The following is a 26,179-nucleotide window of genomic DNA, read 5'->3' on the forward strand; positions in this document are numbered from 1 at the left end:
CTGTGGGTGATAGTCCTTGGCAACCAACAATACACATATTTGAGGAAGGAAAATAAAGCATTACACCAATCTTGTTGTACAATAGAACCGCCAATAGCCGATTTGCAAGTCAAGGTCAAAAGGTATGCCATACCAGCAAACTAGTTCAAAACTCATTCCATTAAATACTACAAATACTAGTACTAGACGACTCTTGTTACAAATACTAGACCAATTCTATTATCCTTCCCCAAATTCATTTCACATGGAGGATGGAATGAGTGGAGTGACCCCTATGAGTATTATGTCCTGCTCAGCATTGTGGAAATAGCTTGAAAGTGCTACCTAAAGTAATTGTATATCTAGTGGAATTGGGTTATCATTTAGTAATACATTCCAGAAGATTCTATAGGGGTAAAATACAGCAAATATAGGCCCAATTCCTCCCAGATGTTTATGAAAAATATATACACAAGCATAGTATAAAATAAAAATGTGAGAATTGACACCCCCACACAACAAGAAACTGTTTCAAAGTAGAGACATGCATGAAATTAACACCTTAATCATCATATTCATCAGGGCACACTGTAGCAAAAGGTTTTTGCAACGAAAAACAAAAATGAGCACGTTTTATTTCAAGTTCAGGTAGTCCCTCCCCGTTACAGACCATTTGGTGCCTAATGAATACAACCCAGCTTTGTCAACCTCAATTCAAAGAATCTAACTACAACCACAAGTTGGGAAGAATAGCAGTTACCTAACAGAGGCTTATCTCCCTTGGTTCGCTCTCAGATAATGTCTCGAATCCCTGACATTGATCAAAGCTAGGCTGTGTTGCTCGGCTGTCTTGACTTCTGAACTGGTATTAGATGTTGTCCCACCGTTCAATTTCATCTTGGAGCATGTCTCATGACCCGGAGCCATGCATTCATCTCTTCCCCATGACGAAACTGGGCGCCTCTGCATCATCCTCAGCCTCCCTCTCCTGGTCGTCCTCGTCACTGCTGGAGGAGGACTTATCAGAATCTAAAAGAGAGGGGACACCAAAAATAGTCAAAATCAGTCTCTTCTGCCATAACTTTTTACCATTACCATTTTCCACTAAGAAACTGTACTGGACCGGGTTTAGAAACGTTAAAATCTCTGATCTATTTCCCAAAACCATCGTTAATAACATTGCGCTTGTAATCTAACGAATGCATCAGACCACTCGTAGAACAGCCAAGTGTGTCGTTTGATTATATTTTGCATTCCCAAGTCACTTGACAACATGAGGTAGAAAGCGGGCTCTAGATGGATGTAACTCCTTTTAGCATAGAGATTGCCACTGAGGGCTTCCACCATTTAAAAGTAGTCAAGAGGGTGGGGATTTCTATGGGTTGGGAGAGATCAGGCAATGATCGGCACTAGGGCTGGCACGCTAATTGTATAATCGTGTAACCGACGTGAATGAAAAAAACTAACCGTCATAAAAATATATTTGCTAAAATTAATGTATTATCAACTTGATTCAAGTCGTAGATATACTACCCCAATTTCAGTAGTGTAAATTGATAATTGTTTTGCTACCTGAATGCATTTATATCAAACTGTCTCCATCTCCTCCCAACGCACACACTCTCCTTCAAAATGCCTCCATTATCTGTACTACAGTGAGCATAACTCTGCACGTTCTCTGGTTTGTAAAGATGGTAAAATACACCCTTAAAAATCACCACTACGCTGAAATGAGCTACCAAATATCATCTTGGTGAGTGTGGACATTTATAAGCTAAAGTCATCAATGACGTTATAAAAACCAAGTTGAGAGTCATTCTAGGCTAGCGAACATCAAGTATGTGCGCAACATGTAGTGGGAGAGTAGACTCCAAAAAGAAATACAATTTGCTTAGGCAGCTAGGCTGACGTAGGCTACCAATTAGCCTTGAATATTTGGGTTAGTATACATTGTCAGACGGCTCCATATGCATTCATAATCAATCACCCAGTTAATTAGTGTGTGTGCACATCTGACATTGCAGCTGTAGCACTTGTGCTAATTTTGGTCCGTTTTGTCAAATTTGAGTCAGAGCAGGAGCCGGAGTCATTCACCACTACCTGCTAGTGGCGAGTCGACTCCAAAATAATTGATTCCTCGACTCCTTGCCCTTTGACTCCCGGTGTCGACTCCCATTTCTGGGTGTAAAGCTTAGATTTCACTAGGAATCGACTCCTTAGAGTCAGCATTTTTGCAACGGAGGAGACCGAATAGTGGCCGTAGGCTACTTCAGACAATAGAAACTCTTGCATCTTGCACGAGTGAAAGCGAGAGGCACAGTCAGGCATAGGCAGGTCGGCAACCAGACACTGCACTTGACACATTTATGAAATTGCTTATCCCAGTAACTAATAAGCATACACCCATTAAGAAAAATACTGTAAAAACCTAAATCCACATTTGAATTGAAAATTTTTTGTCTGAGCGGGATGAGGAAAAAGGAATAGCAAATAAGTGTCTGCACAACTGATTGGCAAACGTACTGCAATTTGAGAAATCATGTGATTAAACTGAATAAAAATAAATCTACACTATGAAATAAAGATAAATGACAAATGATAGTAAAAAGCTTTGGAGCACCTTAAAATGACATTTTGTGCAAAAAGGCAAACACAGCTCCATCATTCATTGAATTAGCTGGCTCGTTCATCACAACACCCACTGATATTGCCAACTACTTTAAATTATTTTTTCCATTGGTAAGATTAGCAACTTAGGCATCACATGCCAGCAACTACAGGGTTCTATTCATTAGAGCACACCATAGCATAATGCTCTGCAGCAAAAATGTAAAATGGGTGTTTGTTATTGGACAATTTCTTACCCCTTTTTTGTGATATCTAATTGGTAGTTAGTCTTGTCCCATCGCTGCAACTCCCGTATGGACTCGGAAGAGGCGAAGGTTGAGAGCCATGCGACCTCCGAAACACAACCCTGCCAAGCCACACTGCTCGCTTAACCCGGAAGCCAGCCTCACCAATGCATCGGCGGAAACACCGTACAACCGGCGACCGAAGTCAGCGTGCATGCGCCCGGCCCGCCAGGGTTGCTAGAGCGCAATCGGACAAGGACATCCCGGCCGGCCAAACCCTCCCCTAACCCAGACGATGCTGGGCCAATTGCACACTGCCTCATGGGTCTCTTGGTCGCGGCCGGCTGCGAGACAGCCTGGGATCGAACCCGGGTCTGTAGTGACGCCTCTAGCACTGCGATACAGCGCCTTAGACCACTACGCCACTCGGGAGGCCCAGTCCCTTCATGTTTTAGTTAGTTTTTCCCCGGTTGGTGCCTAATGAATACGACCCATGTTCATAAGGCAGGTCTCTCACCTTTAACATTTGCTACTGGGGCTACTGTTTAATGAATAAATACCTTATTATCACTTTAATGTTAACTCCCTACTAAGTTTGTTTTTCACGTATCTCCAGAAACAGTGAACACGTTTGGCTTTTTCTCCTTGGTGTTGTGTACGATGAAAAGTGTAGATAGTCCTTCGGCGAAGCCTGTACGGCTTTGTCTCAATATCATGGTTTAAATAACATTAAGCCAACCCTTTTTAAATGTTTGTTGAAATAGGTATAACTGTTACCATTACCCCTTCTAGCAGGAGAAAGAGAAAGACAGAGTAAAGAAAATCCATCCCGTCCCTGAGGTATTTCAGATTTCCCTGAGCTTGAATTCTCTCCCTTTCTTTTCCTTTTCTACTTAACACCTGTCTGATCTACTTGTCAGCAGTAGGCTAACCCTGGTGGTGGATCCTGTTACACACATACTAACACCCCCCTGTCTGTGGTCTGTCAGCTCAAACCTGTCACTGGTCCCTACCTGATCTCTGACTGGCTTTAGGCTTTACTTTTGGCTGTACTTAAAGCGGCAATCTGTATCTTTTTGGGCTACCTGACCAAATCCACATAGAAATGTGTTATAGATCTGTCACTAATTGAAAGCAAGTCTAAGATGCGGTAGATGTGAGCTATTTTGGGGCGGCAGGTAGACTAATGGTTAGAGAGTTGGGCCAGTAACCGAAAAGTTGATGTCAGCTCGGGGATTCGATCCAAGGTAAAAATCTGTCATTCTGCCCCTGAGCAAGGCAGCTAACACACAGTTCCCCGGTAGGCCGTCATTGTAAATAAGAATTTGACTTGCCTAGTTAAATAAAGGTTCAATTAAAAAAAGTGGACACTACACATCCAAGTATAACTGATAGAATTCTGAAAGACAAGCATTGTAATTTTGAATTCCGTAAAGTGAGTGTGGAAGTGAAAAAAATGATTGTTGTCTATCAACAATGACAAGCCACCGGGGTCTGACAACTTGGGTGGAAAATGAATGAGGATAATAGCGGACGATAAGCCACATCTTCAATCTAAGCCTCCTAGAAAGTGTGTGCCCTCGGGCCTGGAGGGAAGCTAAAGTCATTCCGCTACCCAAGAATAGTAAAACCCCGTTTACTGGCTCAAATAGCCAACCAATCAGCCTGTTACCAACCCGTTCTAAACTTTTGGAAAACAATGTGTTTGACCAGATACAATGATATTTTACTGTAAACAAATTGACAGACATTCAACAAGCACAGCACTTACACAAATGACTGATGATTGGCTGAGAGAAATGTATAAAAATATTGTGGGAGCTGTTTTGTTAGACTTCAGTGAGGCTTTTGACATTATCGATCATAGTTTGCTGATGGAAAAACTTGTGTAATGGCTTTACACCCCCTGCTATATTATGGATTAAGAGTTACCTGTCTAACAGAACACAGAGGGTGTTCTTTAATGGAAGCCTCTCCAACATAATCCAGGTAGAATCAGGAATTCCTCTGGGAAGCTGTCTAGGCCCCTTACTTTTTCAATCTTTACTAACGACACACCACTGGCTTTGAGTAAAATCAGTGTCTATGCATGCAGATGACTATACACATCAGCTACCACAGCAACTGAAATGACAGCAACACTTAACAAAGAGCTGCAGTTAGTTTCAGAATGGTGGCAAGGAATAAGTTGGTAATAAATATTTAAAAAACTAAAAGCATGGTATTTGGGACAAATCATTCACTAAAACCTAAACCTCAACTAAACCTTGTAATAAATAATGTGAAATTGAGCAAGTTGACGTGATTAAACTGCTTGGAGTAACCCTGGCTTGTAAACTGTCATGGTCAAAACATATTGATACAACAGTAGATAAGATGGGGAGAAGTCTGTCCATAATAAAGCATTGCTCTGCATTCTTAACAGCACTATCAACAAGGCAGGTCCTACAGACCCTAGTTTTGTTGCACCTGGACTACAGTTCAGTCATGTGGTCAGGTGCCACAAAGAGGGATTTAGGAAAATTGCAATTTGCCCAGAACAGGGCAGCACAGCTGGCCCTTGGATATACATAGAAAGCTAACATTAATAATATGCATGTCAATCTCTCCTGGCTCAAAGTGGAGAGATTGACTTCATCACTACTTGTGTTTGTGAGAGGTGTTGACATGTTGAATGCACCGAGCTGTCTGAACAACTGGCACACAGCTAGGACACCCATGTATACCCCACAAGACATGCCACCAGAGATCTCTTCACAGTCCCCCAAGTCAAGAACAGACTATGGGAGGCGCACAGTACTACATAGGGCCATTGCAACATGGAACTCCATTCCACATCAGGTAACTGATGCAAGCAGTAGAATTGGATTTTAAAAACAGATAATACACCTTACGGAACAGTGGGGACTGTGAAAATACACACATAAGACACAAACTCCACACACATGTGCACATGGATGTTGTATTGTAAATATGTGGTGGTGGAAATTATGAAATGTAATGGGATGTAGTATTTTAAACTGTATGTAACTGTCTTATGTTGCTGGACACCAGAAAAAAAATGGGGATCCATAATAAATACAACAGAAGAAAATGTACTGCTTTAAAATTGAGATGGCCTCAATGGTGCTATCCATGCTGTCACAGATACCATAATGGCAGATAGAGATACAAAGAGGAGTTCACTTTCTATGCTTTACACACAAGATCTCAGCCAAAGACAGATCAAATTGTGTATGTCTCTTTGTGACTGTCGATAACGTCATAGTTACATACAAATATGAAGATGGCAATGTTATAAACAAGCGAATCAAGGTAAAAAAAAAAAAGGATCTAATGAAAACCAATGACTGCATTAATGTTACAAGATATCTTTTATAGGCTACATATTTCAATCATATTGAAATAATTTTCATGTAGTTATTTTTCCAATATTTGTCAGCATTGTGTAATCATTCTAATGTGAAGGTAAGAATGTGAAGAGAGAAAGCTGATCCGAAGGCAGCGCCGCCTTCTTTCGATCCTATCCGTATCAACATACACTGAACGCACAAAGAATTAGGAACACTTATTTCCATGACAGACTGACCAGGTGAACGCTATGATCCCTGATTGATTACACCTGTTAAATTCACTTCAATCAGGGTAGATGAAGGGGAGGAGACAGGTTAAAGAAGGATTTTTAAGCCTTGAGACATGGATTGTATGTGTGCCATTCAGAGAGTGAACGGGCAAGACAATAGATTTAAGTGCCTTTGAACGGGGCATGGTAGGTGCCAGTCGCACCAGTTTGAGTGTGTCAAGAACTGCAACGCTGCTGGGTTTATCACGCTCAACAGTTTTAAGGGCAAATGGGGATGCAGTGCAACTCAATATTAGGAAGGTGTTCCTAATGTTTTGTTTACTCAGTATACAACAACACACTTAAACCTTGTTCACACTGCAGGCCTTAATGCTCAAATAAGTTTTGTTTGCTGACATTGCTATGCTAGTTGTCATGGTAATGGCGGGAATGTATGCAGTTGGATAGGGTAATCGGTGGTGGTGCTTCCTCTCACTCAGCTGTGTGGTAAGCTAAGATGTCATTGCCTGCCACTGGAAGTATCCCAGTCGCTTTGAATGTTCAAAATCAGTGTAAGAACACTTTTAGAGTCTCAAAGAATAAGATGGATTCAAAACAAGTCCTTTATGGCTTACCACAACAGTCAACTAGCTAGCTGGTTAGCTTGCTAGCACATCAAATCAAATTTTATTGGTCACATACACATGGTTAGCAGATGTTAATGCGAGTGCAGCGAAATGCTTGTGCTTCTAGTTCCGACAGTGCAGTAATATCTAACAAGTAATCTAACAATTCCCCAACAACTACCTTATACACACAAATCTAAAGGGGTGGATGAGAATATGTACATGTAAATATATGGATGAGTGACGGCCGGGCGGCATAGGCAAGGTGCAATAGATGGTATAAAATATATGAGTAATGTAAGATATGTAAACATTATTAAAGTGGCATTGTTTAAAGTGACTAGTGATCCATTCATTAAAAAGTGTCCAGTGATTGGGTCTCAATGTAGGCAGCAGCATCTGAGTTAGTGATTGCTGTTTAGCAGTTTGATGGCCTTGAGATTGAAACAGCTTCTGTCTCTCGGTCCCAGCTTTGATGCACCTGTACTGACCCCGCTTTCTGGATGGTAGCAGTGTGAACAGGCAGTGGCTTGAGCAGTTGTCCTTGGTGATCTTTTTGGCCTTCCTGTGACAATGGGTGCTTTAGGGGTCATGGAGGGCAGGTAGTTTCCCCCCAGTGATACGTTGTGCAGACCTCACTACCCTCTGGAGAGCCTTGCGGTTGAGGGCGGTGCAGTTGCCGTACCAGGCTGTGATACAGCCCGACAGGATGCTCTCAATTGTGCATCTAAAAGTTAGTCAGGGTTTTGGGTGATAAGCCAAATTTCTTCAGCCTCCTGAGGTTGAAGAGGCGCTGTTGCTCCTTCACAACACTGCCTGTGTGGGTGGACCATTTCAGTTTGTCCGTGATGTGTACGCCGAGGAACTTGAAGCTTTCCACCTTCTCCACTACTGTCCCTTCACTGTGGATAGGAGGGTACTCGCTCTGCTGTTTCCTGAAGTCCATGATTATCTCCTTTGTTTTGACGGCGTTCAGTGCGAGGTTGTTTTCCTGACACCACACAGTGTCTTCACCTCCTCCCTGTAGGCTGTCTCGTCATTGTTGGTAATTTTTTTATTTAACCAGGTAGGCTAGTTGAGAACAAGTTCTCATTTACAACTGCGACCTGGCCAAGATAAAGCAAAGCAGTTCGACAAATACAACACTGAGTTACACATGGCATAAACAAACACAGTGAATAATACAGTAGGAAAAAAAAGTCTACCGTGAATTCCGGACTATAAGCCGCAACTTTTTTCCCAGGCTTTGAACCTCGCAGCTTAAACAATGACGCGGCTAATATGGATTTTTCCCGCTTTAATTTTCAAAAAAAATAAAAAAATAAAAAAACATTCTGTAACGTGCTCAGTTTTTTGGCGGCATGAAGCTTTCATTAGACCAATGAAATTGCCGAACGGGTTAAGGTCAAACAACTTTTGTTTACTGTTTAGATTAAATTCGAGCCCTCTCAAACTTCCCATCATTCTGATTACGGTAGTCATTTTGTCACCCTCATCATGGCCAAAGACACGGAGAAATGCATATGATGCAGCTTTCAAGTTGAAGGCGATTGATCTGGCTGTTGGAAAAGGAAATAGAGCTGCTGCACGGGAGCTTGGTCTTAATGAGTCGATGATAAGACGTTGGAAACAGCAGCGTGAGGAATTGACTCAAAAAAGACAACTAAAGCTTACTGCTAATTTTCTATTTTTTGTTACAAGCCGTGTTTCGTTAAAGCCTGTGTAAAGTTAATTTGTTTCAATGTACCGGTAGGCACCTGCGACTTATAGACATGTGCGGCTTATTTATGTTCAAAATAATAATATATATATATATATATATATATATATATATATATTTATTTTTTTTATTCGGTGGGTGCGGCTTATATTCAGGTGCGCTTAATAGTCCGGAAAATACGGTATATACAGTGTGTGCAAATGAGGTAAGATAAGGGAGGTAAGGCAATAAATAAGCCATGGTGGCAAAGTAATTACAATACAGCAATTAAAACACGAATGGTAGATGTGCAGAATATAAATGTGCAAGTAGAGAGACTGGGGTGCAAAGGAGCAAGATAAATAAATACTGTATGGGGGTGAGGTAGTTGGATGGGCTATTTGCAGATGGGTTATGTACAGGTGCAGTGATCTGTGAGCTGCTCTGACAGCTGGTGCTTAAAGCTAGTGAGGGAGATATGAGTCTCCAGCGATTTTTGCAGTTCATTCCAGTCATTGGCAGCAGAGAACTGGAAGGAAAGGCAGCCAAAGGAGGAATTGGCTTTGGGGGTGACCAGTGAGATATACCTGCTGGAACGTGTGGGTGCTGCTATGGTGACCAGTGAGCTGAGATAAGGCGGGGACTTTACCTAGCAAAGACTTGTAGATGACTTGGAGCCAGTGGGTTTGGCGACGAGTATGAAGCGAGGGCCAGCCAACGAGAGCGTACAGGTCACAGTGGTGGGTAGTATATGGGGCTTTGGTGACAAAACGGATGGCACTGTGATAGACCGCATCCAGTTTGTTGAGTAGAGTGTTCGAGGCTATTTTGTAAATGACATCGCCGAAGTCAAAGATCGGTAGGATGGTCAGTTTTACGAGGGTATGTTTGGCAACATGAGTGAAGGACGCTTTGTTTGCGAAATAGGAAGCCGATTCTAGATTTAATTTTGGATTGGAGATGCTTAATGTGAGTCTGGAAGGAGAGTTTATAGTCTAACCAGACACCTAGGTATTTGTAGTTGTCCACATATTCTAAGTCAGAACTGTCCAGAGTAGTGATGCTGGACGTGCGGGCAGCAATCGGTTGAAGAGCATTCATTTAGTTTTAGTTTTACTTGCATTTAAGAGCAGTTGGAGGCCACGGATCAAGCCCACTATTGTTGTGTCGTCTGCAAACTTAATGATTGAGTTGGAGGTGTGCATGGCCACGTAGTCATGAGTGAACAGGGAGTACAGAAGGGGGCTGAGCACATACCCTTGTGGGGCCCCAGTGTTGAGGGTCAGCAAAGTGGAGATGTTGTTTCCTACCTTCACCACCTGGGGGCAGCCAGTCAGAAAGTCCAGGACCTAATTGCACAGGGAGGGGTTGAGACCCAGGGCCTCCAGCTTGATGAGCTTGGAGGGTACTATGGTGTTGAATGCTGAGCTGTAGTCAATGAACAGCATTCTTACATAGGTATTCCACTTGTCCAGATGGGATAGGGCAGTGTGCAGAATGATGGCGATTGCATCGTCTGTGGACCTGTTGGGGCGGTATGCAAACTGAAGTGGGTCTAGGGTGGCTGGTAAGGTGGAGGTGATATGATCCTTGAAGTCTCTCAAAGCACTTCATGATGACAGAAGTGAGTGCTACGGGGCGATAGTCATTTAGTTCAGTTATCTTTGCCTACTTGGGTACAGGAACAATGGTGGCCCTCTTGAAGCATGTGGGGACAGCAGACTGGGATAGGGAGCGATTGAATATGTCCGTAAACACACCAGCCAGCTGGTCTGCGCATGCTCTGAGGATGCGGCTAGGGATGCCGTCTGGGCCGGCAGCCTTGCGAGGGTTAACACTAGAGGTTGACCGATTATGATTTGTCAACGCCGATACCGATTATTGGAGGACCCGCAAAAAACCGCCGATACCGATTATTCGGCCGATTTTTTTATTTATTTATTTGAAATAATGACAATTACAACAATACTGAATGAACACTTATTTTAACTTAATATAATACATCAATCAAATCAATTTAGCCTCAAATAAATAATGAAACATGTTCAATTTGGTTTAAATAATGCAAAAACAAAGTGTTGGAGAAGAAAGTAAAAGTGCAATATGTGCCATGTAAAAAAGCTAACGTTTAAGTTCCTTGCTCAGAACATGAGAACATATGAAAGCTGGTGGTTCCTTTTAACATGAGTCTTCAATATTCCCAGGTAAGAAGTTTGAGGTTATTATAGGAATATTTCTCTCTATACCATTTGTATTTCATATACCTTTGACTTTTGGATGTTCTTATAGGCATTTTAGTATTGCCAGTGTAACAGTATAGCTTCCGTCCTTCTCCTCACCCTTACCTGGGCTCGAACCAGGAACACATCGACAACAGCCACCCTCGAAGCGTCGTTACCCATCGCTCCACAAAAGCCAACTACTCCAAGTCTCAGAGCGAGTGACGTTTGAAACGCTATTAGCGCGCACCCCGCTAACTAGCTAGCCATTTCACATCGGTTACACCAGCTTAATCTCGGGAGGTGATAGGCTTAAAGCCATAAACAGCGCTGCTGGCAAACGTATGAAAGTGCTGTTTGAATGAATGCTTACGAGCCTGCTGGTGCCTACCATCGCTCAGTCAGACTGCTCTATCAAATCATAACATAATAACACAGAAATACGAGCCTTTGGTCATTAATATGGTCGAATCCGGAAACTATCATTTCAAAAACAAAACGTTTATTCTTTCAGTGAAATACGGAACCGTTCCGTATTTTATCTAACGGGTAAGTCTAAATATTGCTGTTACATCGTACAACCTTCAATGTTATGTCAAAATTATGTACAATCTGGCAAATTAATTACGGTCTTTGTTAGGAATAAATGGACTTCACACAGTTCGCAACGAGCCAGGCGGCCCAAACTGCTGCATATACCCTGACTGCTTGCACGGAATGCAAGAGAATTGACCATTTCCCTAATTATAAGAAATGCATGTTAGCAGGCAATGTGAACTAAATATGCAGGTTTAAAAATATATACTTGTGTATTGATTTTAAAGAAAGGCATTGATGTTAATGGTTAGGTTTGGTGCAACGACAGTGCTAAATCGTCAACCGTTTGGCGAAGTAGGCTGTGATTCGATGAGAAATTAACAGGCACCGCATCGATTATATGCAACGCAGGACACGCTAGATAAACTAGTAATATCATCAACCATGTGTAGTTAACTAGTGATTATGTGAAGCTTGATTGATTTTTATAAGTTTAATACTAGCTAGCAACTTACCTTGGCTTCTAGCTGCCCTAGCGTAACAGGTAGTCAGCCTGCCACGCAGGCTCCTTGTGGAGTGCAAAGTAAGGCAGGTGGTTAGAGCATTGGACTAGTAACCGGAAGGTTGAAAAAACGAATCCCCGAACTGACAAGGTAAAAAATCTGTCGTTCTGCCCCTGAACAAGGCAGTTAACCCACCGTTCCTAGGCCGTCATTGAAAATAAGAATGTGTTCTTAACTGACTTGCCTAGTTAAATAAAGGTGAAAAAAAATAATAATATATATATATATATATATATTTAAATACCAAAAATATTGGCCAAATCGGTGTCCAAAAATACAGGCCATTCCGATTAAATCGGTCGACCTCTAGTTAACACGTTTAAATATTTTACTTACGTCAGACGTGGAGGGGGCAGTCCTTGTTAGTGGGCCGCAACGGTGGCACTGTATAATCCTTAAAGCGGACAAAGACGGTGTTTAGTTTGTCTGGAAGCGTGACGCCGGTGTCCGTGACGTGGCTCGTTTTCTTTTTGTAGTCTGATTTCCTGTAAACCCTTCCACATACTTCTCGTGTCTGAGCCGTTGAATTGCGACTTCACTTTGTCTCTGTACAGGCATTTTGCTTATTTGATTGTCTTGCAGACGGAATAACTACACTGTTTATATTCAGCCATATTCCCAGACCTCTTTCCATGGTTAAATGCGGTGGTTCGCACTTTCAGTTTTGCGCAAATGCCGCCATCCATCCACGGTTTCTGGTTAGGGTAGGTTTTAATAGTCCCAGTGGGTACAACATCTCCAATGCTCTTCTTTATAAACTCACTCACCGAGTCAGCGTATACATCGATGTTATCTGAGGCTGACCGGAACATATCGCAGTCCACGTGATCAAAACAATCTTGAAGCGTGGATTCCGATTGGTCAGACTAGCGTTGAACGGTTCTAGTCACTGGTACATCCTGTTTGAGGTTTTGCCTATAAGACGGTAGGAGCAAGATGGAGTCGTGGTCGGATTTGCCGAAGGGAGGGCGGAGGAGGGCTTTGTATGCATCGCAGAAGTTAGAGTAGCAGTGATCGAGTATTTTTACATTTACGTCATTTAGCAGACGCTCTTATCCAGAGCGACTTACAAATTGGTGCATTCACCTTATGATATCCAGTGGAACAACCACTTTACAATACACCCAAGCGTAGCGCAATCAATATGCTGACAGAATTTAGGTAGCCTTGTTCTCAAATTTGCTTTGTTAAAATTCCCAGCTACAATGAATGCAGCCTCAGGATATATGGTTTCCAGTTTACATCGAGTCCAGTGAAGTTCCTTGAGGGCCGTCTTGGTGTCTGCTTGAGGGGGAATGTACACAGCTGTGATGATAACTGATGAGAATTCACTAATTTGTTTGTAAAGTTTTAACAACCTAGTTGACTGTTCCGAAGTGTTGCATGGCCAGGAATCAGATTTATTTATATGAGTGGTTTGAAATTTGGCTGTAAATATCTGATTCCAAGTGCTCTTTGGCTATTCAGACTATTGGAAAAAAGATCAGATTTGAATATGCAAAAATAGAATGAGTCACTTCAAACTGCCAGTGTGAACAAGGCTTTAGTGAGCATTCTCTACATGCTAGCCTAGCAGTTAAGAGCATTGGGCCAGTAATCAAAAGGTTTCTGGTTCTAATCCACGAGCCGACAAATCTGTCAATGAGCCCTTGAGCAAGGCACTTAACCCTAATTGCTCCTGTAAGTCACATTGTATAAGAACTTCTGCTAAATTACTAAAATGAAAATGTGTTTTGTGAAACGCATGTTACATCTTTGGCTGTTACGAAAACAATGCATCATTAAAACACTCAATGGCTTAAGTTCCATGCTATTGGGAAACCTAGCCCTGTTCTGTAGCACAATATGCAAGTACAATTTGGCTCTTGCACTGCCCTTAGAAAAAAATATTGCAGTCAGAGTATGCTGCAAATACTGCATCCAAAATACGTTTTTTTTTACTACCGTAATAATTGTGTCCAAAATACCACAGTCGACTGCACTTTTACTGTAGTTTCAAAACTGTTATCTTTTTTGTAAGGGTGGCCATAGCAACACGAGTAGTGGACTTGCGCTTTCGTCACACTTCCAAACGTCTGAAGGGGGCATGTTTCAATAAAATTCATCACTTAAATGTCATTTTTTCCATTTACCTTCACCTTTGTTGGCATCCTGCTTGTTTTTTTTTGCCATAAGCTTCTTCTGCTTCAGCTTTTCCCTGAAATATACATACGTGTAACATAAACCATCAGCAAGTATACAGTTTACAGCAGAGACTCAAAGAATAAAGGCCATGTACGCTCTATACATTTTTTTTTTTTTAGCGGGTCCATGATTACTGCACCAACCTTTTCTTCCTGCGTTTGGCTGTTCTTTCATCAGCTGCCTGTTGGTTATCTGACACCTTGTCAAGATAGTCCAAATCCATCTTTTGCTGCAAGAACATTTTATTATTAAAATCTTATTGGTTACCCCCCACCGCTTGAAAGAAATTGGTTCCCATGTGAAACGATGTAGTCGGGTGTCCTTGGGGAGCCCGTAATGAAAAATTAAAAAATGCCCACCTTCTCAGTCATCTTGTCCATAAAGTCCTGTCTCTGATACTCTCGCCTGCGAAGGTGTCTGTACACATGGAATTCTCCACTTCCAGCTCCTGCACTGGAGCCTGGAGAAGATTCATTACATATCTCATCAGTGGGTTTAAAACATATTGCTTAGTCTATAGTGTTTCTGAAAAATGCGTCCATACGCCTCTCTTGCAAGGGCTCGCTCTACTCTTGGACTGCAAAAAAAGGGAATCGCACATGTCCTTGCCGCTACCTGAGAATTCACAAATTCATCCGCCAAATTGCAGGCTTACCCATCACATCCCGCACAAACTCCGGAGGAGCCCGGGGGTTCCATTCTTTCGGTCGGTCTGGGATAGGAGCAGGTTTATCCTGTAAACATACGTGAGTATTCATAGTTTTACGATAAATTAACTAACTAGTAGCTATAGTCACACACTGTTCTATCTACCGTAACGTTAAGCACATATTCGCTGGTGCTAACGTCGTTAGTTAGCCTGGCTAGCTGTGGAGATAAACATGTGCCATTTGAAGATATCCTCAAAGGCCCGAACCTCCCCAGCCACTTACAGGGTTTCTCATCAATCTCTCCAACTTCAGGCGTTGCTCCTCTGCTGGAGTTTTGGCTATAATCAAAGGTTGAGATTCCTTTCCTGGCGGTTTCCCTGGTCTCGCATCTTTTTCCTTGATCACCGCCATCTTTCGAATATGATGTTTGTCTTCTTCGACATTGATTTGTAAGTACAAGGTTTAGCTCCGCCTAGCGTACTGGTGGGTGCATTCCAGGAAATGATAAATGAGTATTGTGCTGAATTGGTTATTATTTTACTGTTGGTATATTAGGCAGGCCCTCGTAGAAAAACACAATGAACGATGTTCTTTCAAATGAAGGTAGTTGATTTACCTTGCAGAATGTTATTCTAGCATCTCCTTGAGAAAGTTGTAATGCAGAAGTCTTGATAGGCCAATAGGGGGCACTCCTCGCCCCTAGTTCAGGGATCATCAAATACATTGACGTGGGCCGATTCTTTTTATTGAGCGGATGGTCAGGGGGCCAGAACATAATTAAAAATCATTTGTAGACTGCAAATTGACCGCATGAAGCCCAAACAGATAGAACGTTTGACTAAAACACAGTCATTTCAAACCTTGCTTATATTTGTATAAAATCACATATATCTCTTGATTATGCATGTGAATACTTTGGAACAGATTTCCAAAATTAAAATCACTTGGAGCTGATTTGCTGGTGTTTTTAGAGTATTTTATTTCCAACAATTTACAAAAATGTAATTAAAAATAAATGTCGGCTCAGAAAACTTGGGGGACCAAGTAAAATGACCCACGGACCAAATTAGGCACGCGAGCTGCCAGTTGGGGAACCCTGCCCTAGTTAAATCGGCCAATCTTCAGTTTCTACTACCATTTGTGGACATAAATTAATGATATGTACCCATTGATTTTTTAAGAATATCTAGTTGCGGACAGATATATTGGCACCCTTGCACTTAAAAAATAAACATTTTTCGATTTATTCTAAAATAAATTGAAATGGATTATTGGATTTTCTTGTTATTGGATTTTCAACATTACAGAAATAAATATATTTTTGTAAAACATTTATTGAAATTCTCAAACAATCAAACGTGGAGTTTTGATAATGCTGTGGAGTTGCTTTGCTGCCTCTGGTACTGGGGGACTTAAACATGCGTGCGCAAGGCATCATGAAGTCAGCAGATTATCTACGGCGAGATCATAAAACAGCAGTTGATGGAGGGCACCCCTCAAACATTGAAGAATTAGAACAGTTTGCTGGTTAAAAAGTGGGCCAAATCACAAAGGTGTAGCAAGCTCATTGATGGCTACAATAAGTGTTTGTTTGCAGTTATCATGGGAAAAGGCTGTGTAACCAAGTACTAGCTCCGGGGTGCCAATAATTATCATTTTGTCCATGCCATTTGTCTCCATTACAACTTAAGTTTACAAAAAATACAATTGGTTCTGCAATGTAGAAACTCCAATAACAAGGTGTGGTGACCAAATGTTTTATTCATTATTATTTCAACTCATTTTTAGAAGAAATTGGGAATTATTTAAGAAAGGTGCAAGATGGCAATTTATTTCACATCAATTTTAACTTATAAATGCCTCCTGAGCTTTAGTTCAACAGTCATACCCAATCAGAGCCCAAAATATAGCCTAAGCTTGTTTTACTCCAATGTTTGTGAACAAGATAAATGTAAACAGACTCTGTATAGACTCAAAACAAGCTTAAAACTATAATTTTGATATAATGGTCAGTACTTACATCCATAGCTCTGTCTATGAATTTGAGTGGTTGCATTACTCCAGCCCCATCCCTCAGCTTTTTACCGAAACAGTGGTGGGGGCAATGCTTTGTTATTGTTTCAACAGCGGTTTTGCCCCTTTAAAGGCAAAAGCTTGGGAGACTTGGCTTGATCCTGACTTGAAAAACATATTCCAGAGCCCTTGCACATTAAAAATGACATCCCATTTATTGTGACAATGTAACCAACTCCCCTACTTGAAATAAGACGCATGATTTCTTTATTGGTCATTGCTCAACAACTAATGCTTGTTGGGCATGTTGGCATAAGATGATGCATTAGCATCACCCAGGAGAGGAGCGAGCGTAAGGTTAGCCTTAAAAAAATAACTCCATTCCTTTCCATAAGGACAATATATTGTTATATTTAGTGTAGTTTTCCTAGTCAGACTCTGAACATCAACATCATGCACGTTGCTCAGTATAGAGCACCCTAACATCACCTATTGATACCAAAGTCAACACACAATCAATGGTTTCTATTATGACAATAAACATATAACAACTCTTATGCAAAATACTCTGAATGGTGAAAGCCACAGTGTTAGAGTTTCAGTTAGGCTTACTTTCAGTCCCTCCGAGAGCGGCAATTGCACAAGGCAAATATTATACACACTCAAAATGCATCAACTCATTTCATTTGAATTAATTAGACTGGTTACATCCTAAACAGAGAGCAGTAGGGATATTTCCCCCCTTTACACATCAACCGTAGGGAGAATGTTTATGTCGAGTCAACCAGGCAGATATAAACACAATTGAACTCCCAATAGGCACACATACACCATACACACTTACTGTGTGTGTGTGTGTGTGTGTGTGTGTGTGTGTGTGTGTGTGTGTGTGTGTGTGTGTGTGTGTGTGTGTGTGGGATGGTTTCTCCCAGTAAACTCTGTCTGAGCTGGTTTGTGAATGCACTCGAAGACTCCCTCAATTAATGTCAGCCCATATCTTAATAGGCTGTGGCAGCTCTCACAACAGCTCCCTGGCTAAAGTGGACACTGTACTCACCCCTTGCTCGGTTACCCCTCAGTCCCCCCAACCTCCCATAGAGTTTCTCTCTAGGGTACAGGACTTGTTTATGCCACTCACTCTGCGTGGCATTCTCTGGAGGCGTTGTGTGGGCTCTAGTCAAAAGGATTTCATTTTCCCTATTACGCCCACAGCATCTTAATGTCAGCAGGGATGTGCCAGTTACGTAACATGTAGCACACTCACGATGTGATGTTTGAAACATGCAGATGGGCGCCAAATTGGGGATTAGCGAGCAAGAGAACATCAGCCAGAGAAAGAGAGACTGAGTGAGATGGACTATATGCTGTGCTACAGCCCCCTGTCTTTGCGGCACAGGGTCTTATGTTAATTTGATACGGCTCTCGTGAATTCGACATTGATCGGCCCTGCCCCTTCCTCTTCTCAAATTCAGTTCTAACCCAAACCACTCACCAGATAGACCCTGCTAAAAGATCAAAGGCGGATAACTGTCTGGACAGAACATCACAGCTTCTCCCTGTGTTGCCTTTCAACTGACCCTGTTTTTCATTTCGCCTTCACTTGACTGAACCACCCTCCGCCAACAACCCCTACAGGGGCATTTGATAGGGCTAATAAGCAACATAAACAATCGCACGCGCACACATTGTTTTCACCAGATCCCATACTGTGAATAGTTGAAGGGAAAATAAATATAAAATATTTCTGCCTTAATTAAACATCAAACATTTACCTGGCTTAAATCTCTATACTGTTCATAGGAAAAATGCAAATCTGCTTTCATAGATCAAATGTATCATTCAACTATGAAATATAGCTGGTGATTTTTATTGTGTGTATGCAAAGGATTGGAGCTGGAGTTAAGCTTCAAGGAAATTGAAGGCCCACCTAATCACTGTGCCAAAACATTTAATTTGCATTGACTGGATTACTATGGTGAAAATGGTAATTATTCCACATATGGCCACGTTTTATAAGATCACATCAATGTTAGGGTGTGGTAGGTTAAGACTAGAGCAAAATGCTGCATTCATTGTGCTCTAATGTAAGTGAATATCTCAAACCTGAAGTATTTGCTGTTCCTGATCAGTCCATATTTCTAACATTATCAATGCTGCTTTCATGAATTCAAAAAGGCTGTTTCTTCATAATAAACTAAGCAAAAAAAGAAATGTCCCTTTTTCAGGACCCTGTCTTTCAAAGATAATTTGTAAAAATCCAAATAACTTCACAGATATTCATTGTAAAGGGGCTGAACTGTTTCCCATGCTTGTTCAATGAACCATAAACAATTAATGAACATGCACCTGTGGAACGGTCATTTAGACACTAACAGCTTACAGACGGTAGGCAATTAAGGTCACAGTTATGAAAACTTAGGACACTAAAGCCTTTCTACTGACTCTGAAAAACACCAAAAGAAAGATGCCCAGGGTTCCTGCTTATCTGCGTGAACGTGCCTTAGGCATGCTGCAAGGAGGCATGAAGACTTCAGATGTGGCCAGTGCAATAAATTGCAATGTCTGTACTGTGAGACGCCTAAGACAGTGCTACAGGGAGACAGGACGGACAGCTGAACGTCCTCGCAGTGGCAGACCACGTGTAACAACACCTGCGCAGGATCGGTACATCTGAACTTGGCTACATAGCTGATGCCTGCTGGACTGTTCATTAATCACGGTACTCCATTTTGTTTATTTTATATATCTGTCGGCCCCAGCCTCGATCTCAGGCCCTGTGTGTAGTTAACTGAGCCTCTTTGCCCATTCAATGCCATTTTACCTGTTGTTGTTGTCTTAGCTGATTAGCTGTTGTTGTCTTACCCGTTGTTGTCTTAGCTAGCTCTCCCAATCAACACCTGTGATTGCTTTATGCCTTGCTTTATGTCTCTCTCTAATGTCAATATGCCTTGTATACTGTTGTTTAGGGTAGTTATCATTGTTTCATTTTACTGCGGAGCCCCTAGTCCCACTCAACATGCCTCAGATACCTCTTTTCTCCCACACATGCAGTGACCTCATTTAGCATAACTTGTCCCTCCAGAGATGCAACCTCTCTTATTGTCACTCAATGCCTAGGTTTACCTCCACTGTACCCGCACCCTACCATACCCCTGTCTGTACATTATGCCCTGAATCTAGCCTACCACGCCCAGAAATCTGCTCCTTTTATTCTCTGTCCATATCGCACTAGACAACCGGTTTTAATAGCCTTTAGCTGTACCCTCATCCTATTCCTCCTCTGTTCCTCGGGTGATGTAATGGCTAACCCAGGCCCTGTGTGTCCCCAGGCGCTCTCATTTGTTGACTTCTGTAACCATAAAAGCCTTGGTTTTATGCATGTTAACATCAGAAGCCTCCTCCCTAAGTTTGTTTTTACTCACTGCTTTAGCGCACTCCGCCAACCCTGATGTCCTTGCCGTCCGTGTCTGAATCCTGGCTTAGGAAGGCCACCAAAAAATCTGAGATTTCCATCCCCAACTACAACATTTTCTATCAACATAGAACTGCCAAAGGGGGAGGAGTTAGCCTGAAAAGTTGTCATACTTTCCAGGTCTATGCCCAAACAGTTCGAGCTTCTAATTTAAAAAATGAATCTCTCCAGAAATGTCTCTCACTGTTGCCGCCTGTTATAGACCCCCCCTCAGCTCCCAGCTGTGCCCTGGACACCATATGTGAATTGATTTCCCCCCATCTATCTTCAGAGTTCATTCTGTAAGGTGACCTAAACTGGAATATGCTTAACACCCCGGCCGTCCTACAATCTAAGCTAGATGCCCTCAATCTCACCCAAATGATCAAGGAACCCACCAGGTACAACCCTAAATCCGTAAACATAGGCACCCTCATAGATATTATTCTGGCCAACTTGCCCTCCAAATACACCTCTGCTGTTTTCAATCAGGATCTCAGCGATCACTGCCTCATTGCCTGCATCCGTTATGGGTCCGCGGTCAAACGACCACCCCTCATCACTGTCAAACGCTCCCTAAAACACTTCTGCGAGCAGGCCTTTCTAATCGACCTGGCCCAGGTATCCTGGAAGGATATTGACCTCATCCCGTCAGTAGAGGATGCCTGGTTGTTCTTTAAAAGTAATTTCCTCACCATCTTAAATGTAGAACTAAGAACAGATATAGCCCTTGGTTCACTCCAGACCGGACTCCCCTCGACCAGCACAAAAACATCCTGTGCCGTACTGCACTAGCATCGAATAGTCCCCGCGATATGCAACTTTTCAGGGAAGTCAGGAACCAATACACACAGTCAGTTAGGAAAGCTAAGGCTAGCTTTTTCAAACAGAAATTGGCATCCTGTAGCACTAATTCCAAAAAGGTTTGGGACACTGTAAAGTCCATGGAGAATAAGAGCACCTCCTCCCAGCTGCCCACTGCACTGAGGCTAAGAAACTGTGTCACCGCTGATAAATCCACGATAATCGAGAATTTCAATTTCTCTACAGCTGGCCATGCTTTCCTCCTGGCTACCCCGACCCCGGCCAACAGCTCTGCACCCCCCGCAGCTACTTGCCCAAGCCTCCCCAGCTTCTCCTTCACCCAAATCCAGATAGATGTTCTGAAAGAACTAAAAAAAACTGGATCTGTACAAATCAGCTGGGCTACACAATCTGGACCCTCTCTTTCTAAAATGATCTGCCGCCATTGTTGCAACCCCTATTACTAGTCTGTACAACCTCTCTTTCGTATCGTCCAAGATTCCTAAAGATGGGAATGCTGCCGTGGTCATCCCCCTCTTCAAAGGGCGTGACACTCAAGACCCAAACTGTTACAGACCTACAGTTGAAGTCGGATGTTTACATACGCCTTAGCCAAATACATTTAAACTCAGTTTTTCACAATTCCTGACGTTTAATCCTAGTACAAATTCCCTGTTTTAGGTCAGTTAGGATCAACACTTTTATTTTAAGAATGTGAAATCTCAGAATAATAGTAGAGCTAATGATTTATTAGCTTTAATTTCTTTCATCACATTCCCAGTGGGTCAGAAGTTTCCATACACTCAATTAGTATTTGGTAGCATTGCCTTTAAATTGTTTAACTTGGGTCAAACGTTTCGGGTAGCCTTCCACAAGCTTCCCACAATAAATTGGGTGAATTTTGGCCCATTCCTCCTGACAAAGCTAGTGTAACTGAGTCAGGTTTGTAGGCCTCCTTGCTCGCACATGCTTTTTCAGTTCTGCCCACAGATTTTCTATGGGATTGAGGTCAGGGCTTTGTGATGGCCTCTCTAATACCTTGAATTTGTTGTCCTTAAGCCATTTTGCTTTGGAAGTGTGCTTGGGGTCATTGTCCGTTTGGAAGACCCATTTGCGACCAAGCTTTAACTTCCTGACTGATGTCTTGAGATGTTGCTTCAATATATCCATGTAATTTTCCTTTCTCATGGTGCCATCTATTTTGTGAAGTGCACCAGTCCCTCGTGCAGCAAAGCACCCCCACAACATGATGCTGCCACCCCGGTGCTTCACGGTTGGGATGGTGTTCTTCGGATTGCAAGCTATCCCCTTTTTCCTCCAAACATAACAATGGTCATTATGGCCAAACAGTTCTATTTTTGTTTCATCAGACCAGAGGACATTTCTCAAAAAGTACGATCTTTGTCCCCATGTGCAGTTGCAAACCGTAGTATGGCTTTTTTATGGCAGTTTTGGAGCAGTGGTTTCTTCCTTGCTGAGCGGCCTTTCAGGTTATGTCGATATAGGACTCATTTACTGTGGATATAGATACTTTTGTACCTGTTTCCTCCAGCAGCTTCACAAGGTCCTTTGCTGTTGTTCTGGGATTGATTTGCACTTTTCGCACCAAAGTACTTTCATCTCTAGGAGACAGAACGCGTCTCCTTCCTGAGCGGTATGGCGGCTGCGTGGTCCCATGGTGTTTATACTTGCGTACTATTGTTTGTACAGATGAACGTGGTACCTTCAATTTGGAAATTGCTCCCAAGGATTAGCCAGACTTGTGGAGGTCTCCAATTTTATTTTTCTGAGGTCTTGGCTGATTTCTTTTGATTTTCCCATGATGTCAAGCAAAGAGGCACCAAGTTTGAAGGTAGGCCTTGAAATACATCCACAGGTACACCTCCAATTGACTCAAATTCTGTCAAGTAGCCTATCAGAAGTTTCTAAAGCCATGACATTATTTTCTGGAATTTTCCAAGCTGTTTAAAGGCACAGTCAACTTAGTGTATGTAAACTTCTGATCCACTGGAATTGTTATACAGTGACTTATAAGTGAAATAATCTGTCTGTGAACAATTGTTGGAAAAATTACTTGTGTCATGCACAAAGTAGATGTCCTAACCGACTTGCCAAAACTATAGTTTGTTAACAAGAAATTTGTGGAGTGGTTGAAAAACAAGTTTTACTGATTCCAGCCTGTGTCTGTAAAGTTCCGACTTCAACTGTATATCCATCCTGACCTGCCTTTCTAAAGTCTTCAAAAGCCAAGTTAACAAACAGATCACTGACCATTTCGAATCCCACCTTCACCGCTGTGCAATCCGGTTTCCGAGCTGGTCATGGGTGCACCTCAGCCACGCTCAAGGTACTAAACGATATCATAACCGCCATCGATAAAAGACAGTACTGTGCATCGACCTAGCCAAGGCTTTCGACTCTATCAATCACAGTATTCTTATCAGCAGACTCGGCAGCCTTGGTTTCTCAAATGACTGCCTCGCCTGGTTCACCAACTATTTCTCAGACAAAGTTCAGTGTGCCAAATTGGAGGGCCTGTTGTCCGGACCTCTGACAGTCTCTATGGGGGTACCACGGGGTTCAATTCTCGGGCAGACTCTTTTCTCTGTATATATCAATGATGTCGCTCTTGCTGCGGGGGATTCCTTGATTCACCTCTACGCAGACGACACCATTCTGTATACGTCTGGCCCTTCTTTGGACGCTGTGTTAACAAACCTCCAAACGAGCTTCAATGCAATACAACACTCCTTCCGTGGCCTCCAACTGCTCTTAAACGCTAGTAAAACTAAATGCATGCTCTTCAACCGATCGCTGCCCGCACCCGCCTGCCTGACTAGCATCATTACTCTGGACGTTTCTGACTTAGAATATGTGGACAACTACAAATACATAGGTGTCTGGCTAGACTGTAAACTCTCCTTCCAGACTCATATTAAGCATCTCCAATCCAAAATGAAATATAGAATCGGCTTCCTATTTCGCAACAAAGCCTCCTTCACTCACGCTGCCAAACATACCCTCGTAAAACTGACTATCCTACCGATCCTCGACTTCAGCGATGTCATTTACAGAATAGCCTCCAACACTCTACTCAGCAAATTGGATGCATTCTATCACAGTGTCATCCATTTTGTCACCAAAGCCCCATATACCACCCACCACTGCGACCTGTATGCTCTCGTCGGCTGGCCCTCACTACATATTCGTCGCCAAACCCACTGGCTCCAGGTCATCTATAAGTCTTTGCTAGGTAAAGCTCTGCCTTATCTCAGCTCACTGGTCACTATAACAACACCCACCCGTTGCACGCGCTCCAGCAGGTATATCTCACTGGTCATCCCCAAAGCCAACACCTCCTTTGGCCGCCTTTCCGTCCAATTCTCTGCTGCCAATGACTGGAACGAATTGCAAAAATCACTGAAGTTGGAGACTTATCTCCCTCACTAACTTTAAGCATCAGCTATCTGAGCAGCTTACCGATCGCTGCAGCTGTACACAGCCCATCTGTAAATAGCCCATCCAACTACCTACCTTATCCCCATATTGTTTTTATTTACTTTTTGTTGTTGTTGCTCTTTTGCACACCAGTATTTCTACTTGCCCATCATCATCTGCACATCTATCACTCCAGTGTTAATTTGCTGATTTGTAATTACTTATTTTCCTATTTATTGCCTTACCTCCTTACTCCATTTGCACACATTGTATATAGATTTTTCTATTGTGTTATTGACTGTACACTTGTTTATCCCACTTCTGCTTTGCTTTATGTTGGCCAGGTCGCAGTTGTAAATGAGAACTTGTTCTCAACTGGCCTACCTGGTTAAATAAATGTGAAATAAAATAAAAAAACCTGCGGGACAGGTTCAGGATGGCAACAACAACTGCCCGAGTTACACCAGGAATGCACAATCCCTCCATCAGTGCTCAGACTGTCCACAATAGGCTGAGAGAGGCTGGACTGAGGGCTTGTAGGCCTGTTGTAAGGCAGGTCCTCACCAGACATCACCAGCAACAACGTTGCCTATGGGCACAAACCCAGTCGCTGGACCAGACAGGACTGGCAAAAAGTGCTCTTCACTGACGAGTCGCGGTTTTGTCTCACCAGGGGAGATGGTCAGCTTCGCGTTTATCACCGAAGGACTGAGCGTTACACCGAGGCCTGTACTCTGGAGCGGGACCGAATTTTTTTATTATTTTGTTATTTATTTATTTATTTATTTATTAAAATATTTGTAATTTTTATATATATTTTTTAGTTATTTTTTAATTTTATATTTTTAATTTGTTTTTTTTGTTTTTTTTTTGAGATGGAGGGTCCGTCATGGTTTGGGGCGGTGTGTCACAGCATCATCGGACTGAGCTTGTTGTCATTGCAGGCAATCTCAACGCTGTGCGTTACAGGGAAGACATCCTCCTCCCTCAAGTGGTACTCTTCCTGCAGGCTCATCCTGACATGACCCTCCAGCATGACAATGCCACCAGCCATACTGCTCGTTCTGTGCGTGATTTCCTGCAAGACCGGAATGTCAGTGTTCTGCCATGGCCAGCGAAGAGCCCCGATCTCAATCCCATTGAGCACCTCTGGGACCTGTTGGATCGGAGGGTGAGGGCTAGGGACATTCCCCCCAGAAATATCCGGGAACTTACAGTTGCCTTGGTGGAAGAGTGGGGTAACATCTCAGAGCAAGAACTGGCAAATCTGGTGCAGTCCATGAGGAGGAAATGCACTGCAGTACTTAATGCAGCTGGTGGCCACACCACATACTGACTGTTAGTTTTGATTTTGACCCCCCCCCCCCCCTTTGATCAGGGACACATTATTCAATTTCTGTTAGTCACATGTCTGTGGAACTTGTTCAGTTTATATCTCAGTTGTTGAATCTTGTTATGTTCATACAAATATTTACACATGTTAAGTTTGCTGAAAATAAACGCAGTTGACAGTGAGAGGACGTTTCTTTTTCTGCTGAGTTTAGATGAAATTGTCGGGGACAAAAAAACCCTGGGAGAAAGTGAGCATGGGTACTTATTTTT

The 26,179-nt window shown here is 42.5% G+C and overlaps 1 protein-coding gene across 2 annotated transcripts; it reads right to left on the reverse strand.

Moving 5' to 3' along the window:
* Positions 1–419: 419 nt before the first annotated feature.
* LOC115154236 (PRKR-interacting protein 1 homolog) lies at positions 420–15,310 on the reverse strand. Of its 2 annotated transcripts, none has more exons than XM_029700257.1 (6): positions 15,154–15,310; positions 14,877–14,955; positions 14,581–14,681; positions 14,365–14,450; positions 14,176–14,234; positions 420–1,008 (listed from the first exon to the last, which is right to left on the reverse strand). In XM_029700257.1, exons 1-6 carry the CDS (start codon positions 15,280–15,282, stop codon positions 911–913), a joined length of 552 nt encoding a protein of 183 aa, XP_029556117.1. In that variant the 5' UTR covers positions 15,283–15,310; the 3' UTR covers positions 420–910. The 2 variants fall into 2 exon arrangements, with proteins under 2 accessions (XP_029556117.1, XP_029556116.1); XM_029700256.1 differs by having other exon boundaries at positions 14,170–14,234.
* Between the last annotated feature and the right edge of the window lie 10,869 nt (positions 15,311–26,179).

The sequence above is a fragment of the Salmo trutta genome, chromosome 19 (genome assembly GCF_901001165.1).
Source record: "Salmo trutta chromosome 19, fSalTru1.1, whole genome shotgun sequence".
In the NCBI taxonomy this organism is placed as follows: domain Eukaryota; kingdom Metazoa; phylum Chordata; class Actinopteri; order Salmoniformes; family Salmonidae; genus Salmo; species Salmo trutta.